The sequence below is a fragment of the Spermophilus citellus genome (assembly GCF_964194105.1).
Source record: "Spermophilus citellus genome assembly, chromosome: 3".
Taxonomy (NCBI): domain Eukaryota; kingdom Metazoa; phylum Chordata; class Mammalia; order Rodentia; family Sciuridae; genus Spermophilus; species Spermophilus citellus.
In genome coordinates, this window is record NC_138184.1 from 226,007,197 (window position 1) to 226,028,865 (window position 21,669).

The following is a 21,669-nucleotide window of genomic DNA, read 5'->3' on the forward strand; positions in this document are numbered from 1 at the left end:
GGCTTTGGTTTGTCCCCAGCTGTACTCAGGACAGTTGAATCCTGTTGGCGGAATTGGTACCTTGCTCTTGTCTTTATTCAGAGATTTAACAGTGGCTTAAGGGGATGCATGTGGGTGCCAAGCTGTTGAGGGGAGTACTGGTGATGATTGGTTTTATGTATCAACTTGACTGGCAAGGAATACCTCGAGATTTGGCAAAGGATTATTTCTGGGTGTGTCTGTGGGGTGTTTCCAGAGGAGGTTGACTGTGAGTCAGTGGACCGAGTGGGGAGGACCCGCCTTCAGGGTGAGTGGGCTCCCTCCAATCAGCTGGGGACATAAATAGAATAAAAAGGCCATTTCCTCTGTCCTAGAGTGGGGATACACTCTCTCCTGCTCTTGACATTAGAATTCCAGGCTCTCCATTGTCTGGACCCCAGGACTTCCACCAGTGGTACCGGGTTCTCAGGCCTTCAGCCTCAGAGGCGCACCATCGTCTACCCTCGCTCTGAGGCCTTGGACTTGGACTGCAGCACTCAGCCAGATCCTGTTTTCAGACGGCCTGTGGCGGGACTTCTCAGCCTCGGTAATCGCGTGAGCCAATTCCCCTAATAAATCCCCCTCGTGTATCTCTATATATCCTGTTGGTTCCTTCCCCAGCACCCTGACGGAAACACCAGGGAGGCTGGGAATTTCTCAGTGTGTGCTCTGCTTGGCCCCCAGGGACAGCAGAGGCAGCAAGCACATGCCCCTCTTTCCATGGATGGTGACTCGTGACCCCGGGCACAGGCAGTCCTGTCCAACGTGGTAAAGAGGGGGGCAGATTAGAGGTCAGCCCACCTGCTCCTCTCCCCCTCCTCCTGGCTGTCTGTCAAGCCTTCCATCTGACTCCAGGGGATGGTGACAGCTGGCTGGCTGTGGTGCCTGGATTATCTTGGTCAGGCTGCCATAACAACACAGCACAGACCCGGGGATTACAGGCATTTAATTCTCAGGGCTCTGGAGACTGCAAGGCCAAGATCAAGGCATTGGCAGGGCCCTCTGTCCTGAGGCCTCTCTCCTTGGCGCGCAGATGGCTGCCTTGTTTCTATGTCCTTCCACTCTGCACGCACACCACCAGTGTCATTTGTGTCATTTGTGTCATACTCTCCTCCTCTTAAAAGGACAGATTAGGATTGGATTAGGGCCTACCCTCTGGACCTTGTTCTAGCTCAATTGCCTCCATAGATTCCATCTCCAAAGACAGTCCTCTTCTGAGGACCAGGGGTTAGGAGGCCAACATACGAATTTCGGGGGCCACAATTCAGCCCATGACGGAGGCTGACTGCAGACACATCCTTGAGTCTTCCTTCACCACAGTCAGCAAGTGGGAATTTCACTTCCTTAAAAATCAAATATTTTAAAGATTAGAGACTTGAACTCAATGAGAACCTGATGCTTGACTTTCAAAAACAAACTAGATCTCTCCAGGCCCGGGGGGCCTGGGTGTGAGCACCCTGCCCCTGTGGGGCTGTTCCCTGGATGGCTCTTTCTCTGCTGCACCTGAGAACCACCCTGGGAGCTTTTGTGCATCTGGAACCCAGGCCCTCCCCACCACTAGGTCAGAATCCAGGGCTGGAGCCCAGGACACCAGTAGTTAGGAATCTTCCCTCCCTCAGTTGTTCCAATGTGCAGCCAGGAGAGGACAGCCGGGGCGGGGGGGGGGGGGGTCTGGTCCAAACTGCAGACTTTGGGGCCCTAGAAGGTCTCGTTGGATTTCACAGCTCCCTGCAGTCACTGAAATCCAGAGGGACTTCCAGGCTCTAGCCTACTCCCTTGGTGACCAAAACCCTAAAGGACAAGGAACACAGAGAAAGGTCTCGGGACACAGCAGTCAGTGAGCCGTCTCTGTGGGGCCTGGGAGCATCATGGAGCTCCGCTGCTGGGACAGGAAGACACACTGAGCATCCTCAATGTCAGTTACAAATGACTGAGAGGAAACGCCAGGAAACGCCAGGAAAAGCAGAACCACGGCTCATTCCTCAACCATGTTCCAGAGGACCCCAGTGGCCAGAGAAGCTGGGAAGCACTCCTAAGTGGACCAGGCCACCTCATGACCAGGAGGCCCAAACTAGTCAAGACGTAGCTTCTTTGAAAAGGGTCGGAGCCCCACCTCCAAGAGGCCTTTTCTGCCCTGAGAACTCACAAACCTTCAAAGCCCTGTGAAAAACACCAGCTCATCTTCCATCATTCTGGAGAAGCTTCTAATCATGTCCACAGCACGGGCACCGACTGAGGCCCCTGAGCACCTGCACTGGGCAGAGGCCATGCTCCTCATGCCTTGGGAAGGCAGTGTCATCCCTCAGGGGACCTGGTGAGAACCCAGCTGATCAGCTTGAGAGGATCCTTCCCAGCCTCCCTGAACCCCACTGAACCCCCAGTGGTGAGGGGCCCTCCCACTGAAGTCCAGAAAGGGAATGAGAGTATGGTGCCCGGGACACACCTCCACGCTGCTCTACCCACGAGGGAAGATCACAACATCTGCCTTCTCAAGTAGGTGCAAGGCCCCTCTCCTCCCCTCAGGCCTTCCATGACAGGGGATGTCCCATGAGTCCCTGGCGATGGCCTAGAGTGAGGGCTTAGTCCAGGTGCTGACACTAGCAGTTATTAGAGAATGGGCCTCTTCCCCCAGGACTCAGGGTGAGGCTGATCCAGGACCCAGCCCGGATGAGGAAAAGTTAGATGCTTCAGGGCCACGTTTCCTCATCTGGGAAAAGGAATTATAACAAGGACTTTCTCTGCTGGGAATGTGGCTCAGAGGTAGAGCACACGTCTCTCACGCATGAAGCCTTGGGTTCAATCCCCAACACTGGAAAAAACAAAAAACAGAACAAGGCCTTTCTCAGAGGATTGCTGTGAGGATACAGTGAGATCACACATGTCAGGCTCTTAGAGCAGGGCCTGTCTGGTGGCCAACAGAATCTGTGTTAGCTCTGGAACTCAAAGCACCCGGCATGCGCCCCCTCAACACAATCAGTGATGTCAGCTTCTCTGTGGCTTCAGAGCCTGCTCGGATTGGGCCTGGGCTGCCCCTTCTCCAAGATAAGCTTCTGGGGCTTCTCCTGGGAAGCACATTTCCATTGCAGCCACTGGGCAGGAAAAGTCTGAGCTTGGAGACCACCAGTCAGAATCTGAATTATACCAGCCAGGTTCTGTACAGCTTAAAACAAGAGGCAAGCAACTATTTGGGTGCCAAGAAATTCTAATCCCTATAAAAATTTAATTTTTCGGACTTGAACCCTACCTTCTAGGATAAGTCATAATGCCACTGAATTGGTAAAAGTCATACTTGAGGTCTCATATTTGTTTGAAGGTGTTTTTCTCAAGTGTGGAAAAATACTTACATGGGTAAGCGTGCCAAACGTACCAATATGTTGGGTCGTTTCTTCCCAAACACCGATCTATCATAGGCACAAAAGGAAGCCAGTTTGGGAGGCCCTGGCATGGATGATGCCTACTGCAGGATTATCTCTAGGAAGAAACAAATCCCCAGCCCACTGTCACCAGGGCCCTGTGAGGGGTAGACGTGGATGTTGGTGTTCATTCATTCTTCAGCCGACTTGGAATTTCCCTCGTGCACGTCATAGGACCCCCTAACTGTAGAGAAGAGCTGAGCAGCGGCCTGCGTGTCAGTCACTCCTTCAGGCTCCCTGCTGTGACACCCACCTCCCTTTAGCAGGAACACAAGGCCTCAATCCTCCCCTCTCCTCCCCTTACACAGCGCACACAGGCTAAAGCTTGCAAAACAAAACAGCCAAATCCTACTAGGCACAAATGAAAAGGAGAGCGAGGACGAACGTGCTGCCCAGCCTGGGCACAGACCTCAAAGCCCAGCGCCGGCTGCTCCCAGGCCGGCCCCGCCCAGCGCTGAGCTCTGGATTCTGGGGCTGGCGAGGGATCCCAAGTAATTCCTGGGCCTCGCCCATCCCTCCACTCAGATGGATAATCTGTGACCATACAGTTTTCCTCGCCATTTATAAAATCCCACAGCTTTTAGCAAGAAAAGAAGGAGGAGGAAGAGGACAACAAAGAGGAGGAACAGGAACAGGAGAAGGCGAGGAGGACCCCAAGCTGGAGAAGGAGCCCCGAGGGCCACTTGCGTGGTGAGGAGCCCGACTGGAATGTGGTGGCTCAGACAACCTGAGGATTCTTGCCAGCCACTGCTTCTGAGGCTGATCAGGACGCACTTGTCAGCTAGTCCCTTCAAGCTTGTCCCTTGGGTCCTCGGCCACCTTCCAGACCCAGTACTGCAAGGGGCCAGTTGCTCTGAGACGAAGAGCCCCTGGCCCAGCTCTCACTGCTGTAGCACACAGGAAGCTGAGGAGCAGATCGCAAGAGGAAGGGGTCGGAGCTGGTGAGGGTCAAGCCCAGACCCAGTGACCTGAGACTTTGGCCTCAGTGAAGCTTTTACTGCTGTTACCAATCTGCCTGGAGCCTTCCTGGTACCTGCTGACGATGGGCCTGCAGGGCCCTCTGCCATTCAACCCCACTCCTTCATCTTATCAGCCACAAGAGCTGGCCTCACTACTCCACCCTGTTCCCCTCCCTGACCTTCTAAACCCAAGCCAAGGCTGCCTCATAAATTGCAGAGCTCAGAAGAAAATGAAAACCCAAGGCCTCCCTGAAAAGCCCAGGGTGGGGAGGCCCCAGCCTCAGAGCACCACATTAGCTCAGCCCTCGGAGGGGGGACCTGGGGAGACCGGGAGGCCTCACTCACTCAGACACGCCCCGTGGTCCCTGCACTAAGGGCCTGTGAGGTTGCATGCAGACTCTTCCCCCGAGGCCCTCCCTTGCCCCATCCTTGAGGCCATCCTAAGTGTGTTATCAGAGTCTTAGGTCAGACTGAAGGAGTCCCAACAGAGCAGGCTCGGCCACCCCTGCCCCCAGTTGGCCAGACAGGAGACCAGCAACAGTAAAGCAGAAAAGGGTTTATTCTCAGCACCGCCCCATGGGGAAGACAGGTCTGAATGCTGTCTTTGGGGTGTCGGCCACAGCTTTGGGGTGAGGCAAGAGCCGAGGGGATTTGCAGAGCTGGCCATCTTGGTCAGGTCGGGTCTGGTTGATCATGACCCTGGCACTGGTCCTGCAACGTCTCGTCACCAGGGGAGTCGCTGCTGCCTGAGAGGTAGTTTCAATTTCCATGTTTCCATCCCAGCATAGATACTTGTCTATCCTGTGATCCTGGAATCAAGGTAAACCAAAGGTGAGAATTATTCAGAAAGGAACAGGTCAGGGAGAGACAAAATGGTCAATGAGGAGGAGGAACAGGAACAGGAGAAGGAGAGGATAAGCCTGGGACAGGGAGGAATCCAGAGCTACTTAGGAGTCAGAACACATAGAGCTTCATAGTCGATTAGGTACCTGCAGGAGGCCAGCCTCCATTCCTCTAAGGAAACTTCAGTCTGTCATTCTGTAGTTTACTGCTGGTGGTGTCTGTAGTCAACTACAGATGGACAGGGCCCTGCTGGCCAGCAAGACCACGGCTTCCCTCAGCAGGCCCCAGCGCAGGCTGCCTGTGATTTTGGAAGCCTTGATTCCTGACATGGCCAACAGCTCACTCTGGTGGAAAAGAGAGACACTTGGACAGAAAACAAAGATCTTTAAAAAGAGAGAAGGATGCATGAGACACTTTCTTAAGCAAGTTAATTTGTTCCTAAAACAGATGTGAACTAAAAAGTCTCCAATCTTATGGAGCAGAACAAGGAGAAAAATCTAGAATTGCTAATTGGTACTCACTGCAACTCCCTGCCCCTCCAGGACTCCAGGAGGCCCCTGTGTTACATGTTTGCATCCTCCCACCCAGACCAGTGGCCAGGGTGACTGTGGTCATAGGGTCGTAAGAGTGAACGTTGAGTGAGGGGCTTCTATGGCCACAACACCAGTTAAGTGCCTTATAGTCATCTGATCTCCTTTGATCCAGTCAATAACTTTATCATACCCTTATCATGTGTTAATGCTCCTCATTTTATATTTTTATTAGTGATATGGATTTTTATTGGTGCCTGATAATTACACATAATAGTGGGATTCCTCGTGTCAAGCTCGTACATGCACAGAACAGAATTTTACCTCCCTTTCCCTTCCTCCTCCCTCCCGTGATGCACTTGCTCCGCTCCTCTCTAATATCTCCCTTCTAATATTATTATTATTATTTTAATTAGTGCATTATCACTATATAAATATATATGATTCATCGTGCTGTGTTCCTACATGCACACAGCATAACGTGGTAGACTCCATGCCCCGTACTTCATTTCCCCCCTCCTCCCTCCCTCTCAATTCCCTTCCTCTACTGTTTCCCCTTCTATTTTTGTGAGATACTCCCCTTCCCCCGCCTGCCTCCCTCTCTCTCTCTCTCTCTCTCTCTCTCTCTCTCTCTATCTTGATCTCAATCTCTCTCTCTCTCTCTCCTGTCCACATATGAGAAAACACATTTGAACTTTGACTTCCATCCCAGCATTTCTGCCCAAGGGCTCCACTAGCCTAAGTGTTCTCGGGGCCTCTCGTCAAGGCTTCTTTCTCCTAGGTCTCCTTGGGTTCCCTCGGGTCTTGCTTTACTCCACATTTCAGGGGCCCAGGCCACCCGCGTGCTCATAGCCTCTCAAGGCCAAGCCGACAGTCCTACCCAAAGCCTTCACACAGCAGGCACCAGGCAGGGAGGTGGGAAAGGGACACCCCTGCAGGATCTGAGGGGTGTTGCTCTTGCGCTTGTCTCCCTCCTGGAACAGGTTAAGAAGCTCATCCCATAGGAATGCCAAAGTCCAGGGACAGTGTCCAGATGAAGTGTCCCAACAGACAAGCACAGCAGGCTGGGAGGAGGCTTAGCACATGCCGTAGGTCAGAGAGGGGAGCAGAGGCAGGACAGGAGTAGTGAGGGAGGGCACCGGCTGGCTCACCAGGAGGGGAGTTCCTGCCTCTCTGGGAATAGGCAGAGACCTTTCAGGAACGCAATGCCACCTCTTATCATTCCTTTCGTGTCCTGGTATTTCTGGCCGTGGCCACTGGTAGCTGTCTTCAGCCTTTGAAGAGGGAGGAGAGAGGCTAGGCAAGATGTCAAGTTCACCCTGAACTCAGATGACCAACATGTCTACATACAGAGCTGAGTAGAATCTAACCCAGAGGTTAAGGCAGCCAAGGACACAGCACAACATGAAGACAGAGAGGCCACACCTTTCCAGCCATCCCGTTACCCATGGTCATCTGCAGGCCCAAGTTGAGAGCCCCCATTTATAGCAAAGTGGCCTTCAGGTCCCTAAAGAATTAACCATCCACACCGTAGCCCACACATCAGAGGTGGAACTACAGCAAAGCCGGTGGGAGACCAGTACTGTGCTGCCCACCGTGTGGTCTCCAAAGTTGACGCTTTTTAGGACAATTAAGCAGGTGAACCTAGAGGATCTGCTTAGGTTTTTCTGATAACCACCCCAGCACAGCCTGGGCAGTGCGTCTGCCCAGGAAGTAGGAACCTGGAGCTGGGGGGAAGGCTGGGACTAGTCACGGGGTTCCACACTCACTGTCTGCCAAACCCAACAACCAGGATTTCAGACTCCAGAAGGAAAGCGGGAGGGGTTCCGACACCTCCCCTGTTAGCACAAACATGAGCAGGCTGGGCCGAGGGAGACCATTGAAAGGTCCAGTTCCCCCGAAGCCAGCCAAGGACCTGCCCTGCTTCTGGCCTGGGCCTGCGCCACTCTGTCCCCTTATATCTCTGTGTACTGCCCATGGGTCCTCATTGAAATGTGAGCCGGAGCATTGTTTTACCATGTTTGTTCATGGAAGAATGCCTGCAGAGTGTGTCAACATTGTTGAGTGAACAAATACTATCAAGAAGAAATCCACAGCTGATTGCCCAAACCCTCTGTCCTTGTCAGGGCCCCTGCTTTTTTTGTGAAATGGGAGGATTTTCTCTTTGCTAATCAGTCTTTCCTAGTCAGGGCCCAAGCCTGTGATGTGGGCTTGGCCGAGGTAAAGGTCTAATCTAACAGAAGCAGCTGCGGCCCTTTCTTTCAAGTGGTTCTGTGAGAATGATCCTGCTCTTAGGTTGTCTCATCTGATCTAATGAGCAGTATCCTTCTGAAACCAAATATCAAGATTTAGCCATGGGACATCCATAAGCTGAGATCTGTGGCCAACCAACTCCAAGATTCTGAATTTATCTTCTCATTGCAAGACCGGCTCCCAGGACTAGACTTCCTGTCTTCTTCCAGGCACGTGGGTTCTTCCCCTTTAAGGCAGGCAGGCTGCCCAGAATATAAAGGGTACAATCTTTGCCCAAGTGTTATCTGTAACTGTCACCAATCATTAACCCCAGGAAGGGAGGGACTGTATCTCAGAAATTAGGGTCACCTAACCACAGGGAGGGACTGGCAGCCAGACATGCAGCCAGGGAGCCCGGGCAAGAGAGGAGTCAGGCAGCAGAGCTGGAATCTCATCAAAGTTCCCCAGCTCCACGGACCTGAGTCAAAAGCAACAGCTGTGCCTCAGTTCTGTTGTGGCCTCTCTTAAAGGTTTCTTTCTCCTGGGTCTCCCGGGCCCCACTTTACCCCACATTTCTATAAGCAGCACAAGAGGTCCCTCACACTAACCTCCTCCCCTCCCCTTCCCCAGTTCAGCAACCCAAACCCATCACATTCCCCCAGAACCGACCATTCTGTATCCCAGGAACAGCTGCTCATCTCAGCTCTGTCACTTACTCCCACGTGTCCCCTACCCAGACAGTGCTCCTCCCCCAAGGTCCTTGACCACCGCAAGCCCCAGGCAGACTCCTCTGTGGAACCCCAGGGCCAAGGACGCCCACCCCACTGGGGACACAGAATTCACTCACCTGCTCTGGGCTGGCCAGGCACCTGTAACATCAGTCAGTGGCATAGGAGGCAGAGGCAGGAAGATCCCAAGTTCAAGGCCAGCCTTAGTAACTTAGTGAGACCCTAAGCAATTTAGTGAGACCCTGCCTCAAACTAAAAAAAATAAAATAAAATAAGGACTTGGGATGTAGCTCAGTGCTAACAGGCCCTGGGTTCAATCTCCAGTGCCAAAAAAAAAAAAAAAAAAAAAAAAGGCTTCTGGGCCCAGCTCTCCACAATGCAGCACGTAAATAGGGTGTGCCGGATTGTATAGTGTTGTCCCCAAATTCATGTCCATCCCAGGCTGCAAAGTGTGACCTGATTTGGAAATAGGGTCATTGCAGATGGGTCAGCTAAGATGGAATAGGGTGGGTGATGACTTAATCCAGTGGCAAGTGTCCTTATAAAAACCGAAGAGGCACGGGGGGGGGGGGGGGGGGGGGCCGGGGGGACACCACATGAGGGCAGAGGCGGAGGTTGGAGTGAGGCATCGAAAATCAAGGAGCCAGGGAGATGCCAAGGTTTGCCAGCACACCAGAAGCTGGAAGAAGCAAGAAAGACGCCCGCCAGTGAGCCTTCGGAGGGAGCCAGCCCTGTGGCACCAATTCCAGACTTCCCAACTGTGAGCGAGTCATTTCTGTTACTTTAAACCCTCTGCTGTGGTGCCTGGTTAGCAGCCCGACGAGGCTGATGCAGAGGGAACCCCAGGGCTTGGGGGGTTGCCGTCGTGCCATCTCCTTCCAACCCCACAGGCCGGTTCTCAAGTAGCCCTCCAGTCGTATCTGTTCATGCTGCTAACTGTAGGTCCTCCGTGCGCCCTCCAATTGCCCTCCAATTCCCAGGCCCAGGCGTGAGAGCTGAGGGTGCCTGTTCCCACGGCCGCCTGCACCCTGGGCTGATGACCTGCCGGCACTCAGCCTGTCTCCTGGGGTCCTTCTTTCATTTAATTGTGGACATTAGCTGCGGAATTGAGCCAAGTGTGACGTCAGGCCTGGTGTTACCTCAGAGGCCCAAGCAAGGCCCCTCTCCTCCCTCTTGTGTGTGTGTGTGTCTGTCTGCCTGTGTGTGCGCATGCATTCTCACCCACATCCCTGGCCAGGAGGCGTTCTAACAGGTTCAGTTTTCCTTCTATACACAGGAGCCCTTGGGAAGGTCTCAGGTGGCTGCGTGCATGTGTTTTGATGTGCTGTCACTCACCTTAAGACCCACCCTTGTGAGTTGCTGTGTGGACGCCCACATTTCTGCATGCACAGCTTCATGGTGTGCACTGACCACCGTCCCAGGGATGGGCCCCTGGTGGCCTCCAGCTGTCCCTCCCCACGGACAGCTCATTCCTCTGTCCTCCCTAGCGGCCTGTGTGGAAATCTCTCTGGCACATGTCCCTGGAGGCAGGCCTGCAGGTCTACAGGACATGCAGTGATCTCATTTGTTCTGCTCTGCAGACTGCACTCTGGGATGGCTGTCCCGTCTATGTCCCCTCCCCACAAGCCACACCTGAGGTTCCCATTTCCCCACACCTCCTGCAGCACTTGGCCTCATCCAGCTTTCTCATTTCTGCTCATCATAGGTGTAAAATTACAGCTCGTTGTTGAATACTTGGAATTTTTCTAATAACCACCACATTTTTCATGTCTCTTTAGCCCTTTCTGTTTTCTCTTCTGTAAGTTGCCTTAGAGATACTTTTCCCCAGGTTTCCATTCGAGTGCTGCCTCTCTCCAGCTGATTCTCAAAAGTTCTTTGCATATCCTAGGTAGTAGACCCTTCACTTTTGTTTAAACAGCCTTGTTAAGACACCACTTAAACACCTTACAGTTCACCCATTTAATGTGTAGGTACCGATGGACTATGGTACATTCACATAGAGGTACACACATTGCCAGTCAATTTTAGAAAATTATCATGACCTCAAAAAGAAACCCCATGCCCACCTGCTCCCACACCATCCCTCCAACCCATCCAGCCCTCATAAATCACCAGTGCACTTCTGTGCTCTGCATAGAGATTTACCTAATCTGGACATTTCATATAAATGTAACCATACAATAGGTGGTCTTTCATAACTGGCTTTTATTCATTTAAGAAAATGATTTTAAGGTTCACCCATGTTATACCCTGTTGGTAAATTCCCCTTTTTGTTCATTACTTTTTATAGCTGAATAATATTCCATTATATAGATCTACTATATTTTGTTTATGCACTTAACTGTTGATAAGGATTTGAGTTTCTTCTACCTTTTGGCAATTGTTAATGACAACTGCTGTAAACATTAGTGTACAAGCTTCTATGTGGAAAAATATGTTTTCATTTATCTTGGTTATTTACCTAGATGTGGACTTGCTGGGTCATTTGGAAGCTCTATACTTAATCATTTGGAAAACTGCCAGTTTTCCAAGTGCCTACATTTTCCATTGCCACCAGGTGGGTAGGATCTGGCAGCACTTGGTCCATCACTTTTTTATTCTGGCCATCCTAGTGGGTGCGAAGTGATATCGAACCATTGTTTTTTAATTTTTCACTTTTAATTGGCCCATAGTAATTGTACATATTTCGGGGGGTACAGTGTGACCTTTCAATAGTTGTGTAAATGTGTGGTGAGTACAGTATTAGGCACACCTGTCATCTCAGACACTCGTAATTTCCTGGTGTTAAGAAATCCTGATTTGTAGCAATGTTTTAGTCAGCTTTTTCTGCTTTTGTGACTAAAATTCCTAACAACAGGAATTTTAAAGGAGGAAAAGTTTATTTGGGGGCTTATAGTTTCAGAGGTCTCAGTCCTAGGTAGCCAGCTCCATGCCTCAGAGCTCGAGGTGAGGCTGAACACCTCAGGGTGGAGGGAAGTGGCTGGCATAACGGTCAGGAAGCAGAGGCTCCGCTGCCAGATACAAGAGCCACACCCCCAACGCCCCTCCTCAGCCCCTCTCTACCTGCCTCCTGAAGTCCCATAGCAGAGAAGGAGAGCTGCAGCTGACAAGACTCCCTGAGTCTTCCAGCCTCGTTAATGGAGGGTTCGAATGTCCTTGATGTTTTGATCTCATTTCCCTGGTGACTGACGGTGTCTTCGTGAGCTCCCCTCCCTTTGAACGTTTTCCTAGGAGGGTTGTCTGTTCAGACCCTTTGCCCGTTTTTAATTGGTGTCTTTTATTCTCGAGCTGTGAATTCCTCAGATGTGCCATATACTTTCATCAGATACATCGTCTTCAGACATTCCCCAGCCTGCGGGCTGCCTTCTTGCTTTCTTGTTAGTGGCCTTCAAAGCACTGATGACATCCAGTTCACCTGTTCCCTTTTGTTTGTTTTGTGCTATTTTGGGGCTTTGGGGGTAGCGCCTAAAAAGCCCTGGCCACACCCAAGATCAAGAATATTTATTCCTCTCTTTTCTTCTAAGAGTTTATGCCTTTAGCTCTTGCATTTAGGACTTGTTCCAATTTGAGTGGGCTGCTGTGGTGTGAGTTGGGACCTGTCTTCTCCAGTCTGTCTTCATGCCAGTCTCTCTGTCCTTTGTGGAAGAGAAACAGGTCAGACTTCTCAAAATCAATTTGTCCTTCTTCTGGCCCAAGCTCTCCTAGCTCTCCATGGAGATGGTGAGCCCATGACAGAGAGTCCCCAAGTGTCCCTCCTAGAGGACATGAAGAGTGGAAGATGCAAGCTTCCATCTTCACTGTGGCCATCATCATTTTGGCCTTTAAAGCTAATCCCCCTCCAGAGACACCAAAGACCTTCTAGAATTGCAAGTCGAACACGGAGATAGGTCATCATTTCCATCCTTCATCTTCAGGACACACTGAAATGACTTCAACGCCAGCACTCTCGTGAGAGATACAAGAACACAAACACACGATCAGACGCCATCTCTGGGCAAGCTGCCTCAGTGACCAAGGAGATAAGGACCTCTGGTTCTTCCTAGCCACGCTCTTTGGTGGACTGTATGCTTGTCGCTCTACCCCGGAGCTGCTCCGGCCTCATCCACGTTTGTTAGATTAAGGCTAAGCTCCCCCTAACTGGACCCTTGGTTCTGTCCCCTCTGTGCAGAGATGTTGCCTGTCCCCAGCTGCCCTCGGCCTCTGCTCTCTGCCTTAGCGAACCTGACTGTCTTGCCCCCCAGCTGCATCCTCCCTCCTTTCTGAATCCTGTCAGGTCCCAGAGAGGGGTGACAAAGGTTTCTTAAGTCAGTGGCCTCTGTGTCTCTGGCTCCCTGTTCTGCCTAGGGGTTGAATTCCCTGACTTGCTGTGGGTGTCAGTTTCTTGGTCCATATGTCTGCTCCAGGTGAGTCTGTCAGCCTGTAAATCCCCCCTGTCCTCAATTCTGAATTGTGACACTATGTACACAGATTATGGTATTGCATTTTGAAAAAGAGGAAGCCAAGGACAGTTCCCGGGGAACTTGGCACTGTGGCAAAATGATAAGGAAACAGAGCAGGACACGTGTTGTAACTGCCAGCACCCGGCACCCCCCGCTACTGGGGAACCCCTGAGAGGGAGGTCCCCACTTGGTCGGCCCCTGTCCCTCCCTGCGGGGCGGGGTCCAATAGACTTCAAGAAGGTGTCAGGGGTCAATGCCCAGGAACAAAGTCTGACAGAGAGGCGACTGGGAACCCAGCACACAGGTGCGTTCTGATGGGGCATGAGAGGGGGCTGGCAGGGAAGGGGATGAGCAGGGAGCCAGGGGCAAGAGAACCCTGACACAGAGGAGGGGGGCAGAGGGTGCCAGAGCCCAGAGCCCGGCTCAGGAGGCTCCAGGGTTCCTGGGGGTGCGAGAGGGTGCACGAGGAGTGGCCAGGGGCTGGGAGGGGGGCACGCATGCTTCTGTGAGCAGCTCAGAAGGCTCCAGGGCCAGGAGGTTCTCTGTCTTCGTCGTGGCTCTGCTGCCGTCTCCACCTCCCTGCTGCACTGGAACGGAGGGTGGCTCTGGAACAGAGGGTGTTGCTGGGCAAGGTCCCTTCTGCGTCTCCCTCCTCCTTGGCAAAGCAGAAAGAAATCTGGGGATGGAAGTTGTAAAAAGGGAGCCCCCCCCCCGTGAAGGGGCAAGGAGGTCCCCTAATTACATATGACTAAGTGAAGGGAGCCATCTGACGAGGCATGCTGGAGGGACATTCTGGAAATGGCCAAACCTGAAGACAGGAAAAAAGCTGTGGCTGGCAAGGGTCGGGGGTCAGAAAGGATGAATGGGCAGAGCGCAGGGGGTTTCAGGGAGTGAAACTACTCTGTGTGACACGGTAAGGGTGGACACATGTCCATTTACATTTGCCAAAATCCACTGGACTTCAACACCAAGAGTGACTCCAAGGTAAACAAGGGACCTGAGTGATTGTGGTGGTCACTGTAGGTGCATCAGCCGTAACTGGACCACCAGGGACGTTGATAGTGGGGGCTGGGGAGACAGGAAAAAGTGGGAGCTCTCTTACTTTCTGCTCAATTTGCTACTAACCTAAATATGAGAGAGAGAGATGAAGGGTTGGCCAAAGTTTAATGGTAGAACAGGAGCCCAGCCTGTACCCTGCTGACCCTAGCTTCACCCAGCAGCCCCCGTCTGACCCACTCCCTTCAGGTTGGGCCTTGAAAGTACAAGGAGTTTGGGTCCCTAGGCCATCCCACTAGCACCAGAAGAACAAGACAGGACCACTACTGGGAAGTCCCCATGGTGAGCAAAACCAGAGCAACGTGAGAGTCAGGGGTTGGGATCTGGGATACCAGAGAGGACTTCTCAGACAGCCTTGACTGTGACCACCAGGGCCACCAAGGCCAGAAGACTCAAGGAAAGAAGAGCCCATCAGTTCATCAGATGATAGAATGGACACAGCAATCACTTTTCACTGATCCATGCATCAGTGTACAAATTAAAGGCCACAATGCCGAGGAGACTGAGTGGGGAAGTGGAATAAGCTTGAAAGGTCCAAGACAGAAAGCTCCTTGGCAGGGTTTAAGCCAACTTTGAAAGGAGGCATAGGATGTGAACTTGACACAGAAAACCAGGCGGGAAAGGAACACGGCGGAGCTGAGCATCTCTGGAGGGTGCATTGTGTTCCCAGTGCTTTTGAGTCACATAATTGACGCATGAAATACTTTTTCCTAAAAGCAAAAAAATGCAAAGGGGCCCGGATCTCAGGTTCCCTTTCTCTGGTGTCCTCTCTCGCGTGCCTGATGCAACACCAGGATGCTTCCCTTGTTCCAGGGATGCAACTGAGTCCAGCCAAGTGCACTGAGTCCCAGCACCCACCCTCACTGGTGGGGCTCTAGGCTAGAACAGGCTGAGCAAGGCAGACCTCAGACCCTCTGCGCCTCTGCCTGCACAGGAGAAAGGGTTTGCTCCAGATTCAGCCCCAGGGGCTCGGGGGGGGGGGGGGGGACATAAGGCAATTGCCTCTGAAAGCAGGGACCTCTAGGGGCCTTTGGCCATTCATATGCCAAGTTAGGGTTAGGGGCCTCTGCACCTAGGGCACCACCTGGCGGGTAAGGCCCAGGGAGACTCCAAACCTTCAGGAAATCGGTGGCAGGCAGCAAGGGTAGCTGTCCTGGAAGGAAGGACAGGGCTCCGGTAGCATCCCAGCAAAGCCCAACCGCAGTTCAGGGTCTGGGGGATCCAGGGCAGGGGGACGGTGACAGCCAGTGGCTGCAGCCAGCATACCTTGCAAGAGCCAGGGTCTCCCAGGGACTCTCAGTCTAGCAGGTGGTTCCACCCCAGGAACAAGAGAGGACAGAGAGGCAGCCACCTAGGTCTGCTCTCAGCTTCACACACAAGACTTTACAGGTAGCTCGAGAGGGTGGGGTTAGGAGGTAAAGTCCCTGATCACACCCTTCTCCCAACAGGAAAGGGGAAAGGGCACCCCACCAGGTGCCTTCTACAGCTGCAGGGGTCAAGAGACCGCGACGCAGCTGCCCCATGGGGACCAGAGAAAGCTGGACAGGGCTGGCCCTCATCCTCACCCCAGAGCCCCATCTCAGCAGAATCACTCAGCAGAGCTTGAACCCTCCTGTGCTGGTGTCCACAGGCCGTAGCAACAGGGTCCACTTGAAAGAGGAAGAGTAGCCCGTGCTTTGTGTGTGTTTCCCCTAAAGCCCGCATCACTCCAAACATTGTATTACCTGTGCAGTTGTCTTTTCTCCACAGTCCTAGGAGGTAAGTGTTGCTGTCATGCCCATTACATGGAAGAGAAAATGGAGGTCCAGAGAGTTTAAGCAACATGCCCCAGGTCACACAGCCAGTCCTAAAGGTGTAACTTACCAGAATGCAAACCCAGGCAGCCTGACCCTTTAAACCTACCCGTTAAACTTCTACACTAAATTTTGAAATTTATCTCCCTAAAAAGTATTTTGTTGCATCAAAAAGCAGTTTTTCAGTCAATACAGCTCTCTGCCTCCCAAAACACAGCAAGCACTTTCTGCCTTCTGAGGACCAGGCCTCTGGCCATGGTGACTCAGAGTACCCCTGGCTGAGGAACCAAAGAGTACGACGGGGGCGGGTGTCTAGGTAAGAAAGCCCATGAACTATAAGAAGTTTGTGGACAAAAGAAGAGAGAAAAAAAATTAAAATCCACAGACACACAGCCAGGGACCTGGGCAGCACTGGGAACCATGCAGGGGGGCCACAGGGACCCCAGCTGCCTCTGGCTTGGGCTCAGGAAAACCATGAGGCTAAGGGGCATGGTTGTCCACGGTGTTAGCCTGACACCAACCCACTTTCTCCCTCTGCTCTGCTACATTTCAGAGCCATGGGGAGACAGAGCCTGGCACTGGGCTGGGCGGTGGCCACCGTGCTCATGCTGCAGATGGCCGCGGAAGAGCGCCCACCCTGGACCCTGCACGGCAAGGCTGAGGTGTTTGCAGACCTCAGTGCCCAGGAGCTGAAGGCCGTGCACAGCTTCCTGCAGGCCAGGAAGGAGCTGGGGCTGCAGCCCTCAGGGTCCCCAAGCATGGCCCAAAACTCAGTGTTCCTCATTGAGATGCTGCTGCCCAAGAAGCAGCATGTGCTGAAATTTCTGGATCATGGAGAAAAGCGCCCCGTTCGGGAAGCCCGAGCCACCATCTTCTTTGGAGCCCAGGAGAACCCCAATGTCACTGAGTTTGCTGTGGGGCCCCTGCCACATCCCTCCTACCTGCGAGCACTGTCACCCAGGTCCAGGCACCAGGCCTCCTGGGCCTCCAGGCCCATCTCCAAGGTCGAATATAAACTCCTCCTCCACACCTTGCAAGAGGCCACCAAGCCCCTGCATCAGTTTTTCCTCAATACCACCGGCTTCTCGTTCCAAGACTGCCAGGGCCGATGCCTGACCTTCTCCGACGTGGCCCCCCGTGGCTTGGCGTCTGGCCAGCGCCGCACTTGGTTTATCTTACAACGCTTCGTAGAAGGCTATTTCTTGCACCCCACTGGCCTGGAGCTCCTTGTGGATCATGGGAACACAAATGTCCAGGACTGGACAGTGGAGCAGGTGTGGTACAACGGAAAGTTCTACAGGAGCCCAGAAGAACTGGCTCAGAAGTATGCAAATGGAGAGGTGGATGTGGTAGTCCTCGAGGGACCGCTGCCCAAGGGCCAGGGGGACGAGAGCACAGAGGAGCCGCCCCTCTTCTCCTCGTACAAGCCCCGTGGGGACTTCCCCAGGTCCATCAGTGTGGGCGGCCCCCGGGTGGTCCAGCCCAACGGCGCCCGCTACCTGCTGGACGGCAATGTGGTGCTCTATGGCGGCTGGAGCTTCGCCTTCCGGCTGCGCTCCTCCACCGGGCTGCAGGTCCTCAACCTGCACTTTGGGGGTGAGCGCATTGCCTATGAGGTCAGCGTGCAGGAGGCAGTAGCCATGTACGGAGGACACACACCTGCGGGCATGCAGACCAAGTACATGGACGTGGGCTGGGGCCTGGGCAGCGTCACTCACGAGCTAGCCCCTGGCATCGACTGCCCGGAGACTGCCACCTTCCTGGACACCTTCCACTACTACGATGCAGATGACCCTGTCCTCTATCCACGAGCCCTCTGCCTCTTTGAGATGCCCACAGGGGTGCCTCTCCGGCGCCACTTCAATTCCAACTTCAATGGTGGCTTCAACTTCTACGCAGGTCTTAAGGGTCACGTGCTGGTGCTGCGGACGACCTCCACCGTCTACAATTATGATTACATTTGGGACTTCATCTTCCACCCTAACGGGGTGATGGAGGCCAAGATGCATGCCACTGGCTACATCCATGCCACCTTCTACACCCCCGAGGGGCTGCTCCACGGCATGCGCCTGCACACCCACCTGCTCGGCAACATGCACACACACTTGGTGCATTACCGCGTTGACCTGGATGTGGCAGGTAAGACCCCAATCAGAAGCTCTGGGTCAAACATGCAGACAACCAACAGGAGGCACCACAGGAGACAGCACTGGGACCCCTGGGGAGAGGGCCAGGGGCGTCTGCCCAGCAAGCTCCTGTGAAACACGCAGCTAGAGACTCGTGTGCCTCTGAAACACAGTCTAAGTGAACAGAGCCCGAGAGTCACCCAGGTGCCACTATGCAGACCTGTCCTGGTGCTGGGGCTGAGTAGGAAGATGTGCATGGAGTAGGGGAGGAATGTCACTGCCTGACACCTTGAGGTGGGTACAGGGCCACCTGGGGATACTCGGTGTGTCACCGCAGGAGAACCCATGCAGTGCCCGACATCAAATCCCATAACAGCACAAAGTAATCCAGACCAGATGGGCAGCCTCTACCCACTCAGTCCCACTTGCCCCTGTGCCCAGACAGCACTGGACACAGTCTCTTGTGCCTGGAGGAAGATGGTGTCCTTCTCTGGGGTCATAGACACCGCCAGTGCTCTTGAGCACAACCCTTGAGGAGCTGCACCTGACATTGGAATTCCCCAGTTGCCCTGACATACCCAGGAGCTGTCCCCTAGCTCCTCTGGTTCTGAGGATTGTTATCGTCCCTTCCTGCCTCCCGCAGCTAGCCCAGTGCATGCGCCAGCACCTTTTCCTGATGGTTGGCTGTTGGATGGGCCCAGGGTGGAGATCCTGAGGGGCAGGGGTTCTGTTCCAGGGGCCTGATTCCCTTTCTCCCCCACCCCCCTCTCATACCCCAGGCACCAATAACAGCTTTGAGACACTGGAGATGAAGCTAGAGAACATCACCAACCCCTGGAGCCCAAGACACCGCCTGATCCAGCCGACACTCGAGAGGAGGCAATACTCCCGGGAGCGCCAGGCAGCCTTCCGCCTCGGACGGCCTCTGCCCAGGCACCTGCTCTTTACCAACCCCAAGAAGAACCCCTGGGGCCACAAGCGCAGCTACCGCCTGCAGATCTACTCCTCGGCTGAGCAGGTGCTGCCCTTGGGCTGGCAGGAGGAGCGGGCCATCACCTGGGCCAGGTGAGAGGATCAGGGAGGCTGGAGAGGGCCAGGGCTCTCCTCTGTGCCTGTGTCTGTCTGTGCTTGTCCCTGAGGCTTGTGTCTCTGGGTTGTGTCTGGGTGGCATCTCGGTGCACTCAGAGAGGGGTGGAGCACTCCAGGGGACTCCAGGCCCTCCATGGGCAGCAGGCATGGGGAAGCAGCAACGTCCTCCATCATTGACCTGGAGGATGTTCCCCGAGAGGCACTGAGAGGCCGCCTCTGCCCCTGGAGCCACCCAGTTTCTCCTCCGCCTGGCAGGTACTCCCTGGCAGTGACCAAGTACCGGGAGTCGGAGAGGTGCAGCAGCAGCATCTACCACCAGAACGACCCCTGGGACCCCCCTGTGGTCTTCGAGGAGTTTCTTCACAACAATGAGAACATTGAGGATGAGGTACGGCCCAGTCCCACCCCGCCCCCTTCTGACCACCTTACCCCCAGAGAGTCCTAGCCTGCCCCCATCCCAGGAGTACAGCTGGCTGTGTGGAGGGCATGTTCACGCATCTGCCCATCTGCCCATCTCCTCAAAAGGGAGCTTCAGGGTGTCTCTGGAAGTATCCAGGCACAACTGAAACACCCCGGGCCAGCATGACCTGCAGTGACCATTACTGGACACTACTTACCCACTGATGCCCACCCTCTCTCCCACAGGACTTGGTGGCCTGGGTGACCGTGGGCTTCCTGCACATCCCTCACTCGGAGGACATCCCCAACACGGCCACACCTGGGAACTCCGTGGGCTTCTTGCTCCGGCCCTTCAACTTTTTCCCAGAGGACCCGTCCCTGGCGTCCAGAGACACCGTAATTGTGTGGCCCCGGGATAAGGGCCCCAACTACATACAGCGCTGGATCCCTGAGGATCAGGACTGCTTGAAGCCTCCCCCCTTCAGCTACAATGGGACCTACAGGCCTGTGTGAGGCCACTCCAGTTCTATCCGGAAACCTGAGAACCCCACGGGGCCGACAATAAACTCATCAGTGTCCAGCCCCGTGTGCTGCTTCCTGGAAGGTTGGGGGGACACACACAGATGGGAGGACATGTGGGCACCTCAAAAAGACCTCCATGACCAGTGCAAGGGAAGCTCAGTGGGGTGCCAGAGTTATGTACCAATAAGTTTTTAAAATCTAAACTGTCCCCTCCCTCTTGGGGAGGCCATAGGGGAGTTCTCCCACGGTAACGATGGGCTTGCAAAATGGCGCCACCGTAGGAAGATGCTGTGGGGAAACCCAGCAGAGTCACCAGCATCTTTACGCAGGTCCAGCTCCTGGGGAGTCATTCCCAAGGTGTACCTATGCACACAGGGAAGACAGATGCGTTGCCAACCGTAACGACACATGTCTCCAGCTTCCCACCAACAGGAAAGGGTGGAGGCCACACAGCCACACAGGGGGTGGCGAGCCAAGGATCTGAAGGAGGGCACTCTGTGTCAGCAGGGACACCTGCAGGGTAGAGTGAGGGAAGAAAGGAGGCCGAGCTTCACACAAGGAAGGAAGGGAGCCGCAGAGACGCGCTGTTTCCCTGGGGAAACGAGGTGGATGAGAACAGGGCTGGCAGCAGGGTTTCTCAGTAGACGCCTCTCTATACTGTGTTGGGGGTTTGTGTTGTTTTGTGTTCTGTTCGTTAGTCCATGGGGTTTCGGAGGGAGGGGAGCCTAGGGAGAGCGAGGGGAAACAAGGAGAGCGCTGGGGACAAAGCAGAGCTGCCTGGACTGCACACTGGGAGGGGCAGTGTCTCCTCCCTCCTCCTGGAGGGAGCCACCCAATGTCCTGGCCACTGGCCACCTGTCCCAGTCAGCTGTGGGAACCCGGGTACCATCGCCCTCACCCCAGCCCTTAGTTCTGTTTATTTTTGAATCACCAGAAGGAATCGCCTACTCAAAAAATCAAAACTCTAAATTTTAGGAGAGGAAAGAAGGGAGGAGGAAGAAAGACAAAGTTCTTCTTGCTAGTCAATGGCACTGCAGTCGGTGACCAGGGTGGATGGGTAGGTGAACAATGCCACCCTCGAAGTCAGACACATCCTAATCCCTGGGACCACGGAAGTGTCACCTATGTGGCAAAAGGAAGAAACTGCAGGTCTGATGAAGGCCAGGATCTTGAGATGGGAAGTCAGCCTGGGTTCCCTGGGGAGGGGTAGCTGGAGGTAATCACAGGAGGGAGGCAGGAGCTCCCAGAAGAGAGCTGCTGGCCTTGAAGATGGAGGGAGGGGCCACAAGCCGAGGGATGCGGGCAGCCTCAAGAAGCTGGAAAAGAAAAGGAAACAGACTTTTTCGCAGAGGTTCCCTTAGGCGCACAGCTCTGAGGCCCTCTAGAGCTCCACGGGCGTGACTGACCACAGGTGGGCAGGAGGTGGCTTACAGCGGCCACAGGAACTCATATCAGGGTGGGAAATTCCTGTGGGCTGGGGGCTGCTGACACAGGAAAGTGGAACCTCACACTGTCCCTCCCA

General features: G+C 53.9%; 1 protein-coding gene and 1 long non-coding RNA gene across 2 annotated transcripts; one reads left to right on the forward strand and one right to left on the reverse strand.

The window, feature by feature from the left end:
- Nucleotides 1–4,958: 4,958 nt before the first annotated feature.
- On the reverse strand, nucleotides 4,959–7,187 carry LOC308645844. The gene is made up of 3 exons (XR_014021284.1): nucleotides 6,915–7,187; nucleotides 5,380–5,577; nucleotides 4,959–5,199 (listed from the first exon to the last, which is right to left on the reverse strand). It is a non-coding gene; the product is annotated as an uncharacterized lncRNA (long non-coding RNA).
- A 2,132-nt stretch (nucleotides 7,188–9,319) lies between these two features.
- On the forward strand, nucleotides 9,320–20,186 carry AOC1 (amine oxidase copper containing 1; the record flags this gene model as incomplete). The annotated part of the gene is made up of 5 exons (XM_081285103.1): nucleotides 9,320–9,483; nucleotides 16,565–18,150; nucleotides 18,917–19,202; nucleotides 19,482–19,614; nucleotides 19,872–20,186. The coding sequence occupies 5 exons, from the start codon at nucleotides 9,320–9,322 to the stop codon at nucleotides 20,136–20,138; spliced, it is 2,436 nt and encodes an 811-aa protein (XP_081141229.1). The 3' UTR covers nucleotides 20,139–20,186.
- Nucleotides 20,187–21,669: the final 1,483 nt, after the last annotated feature.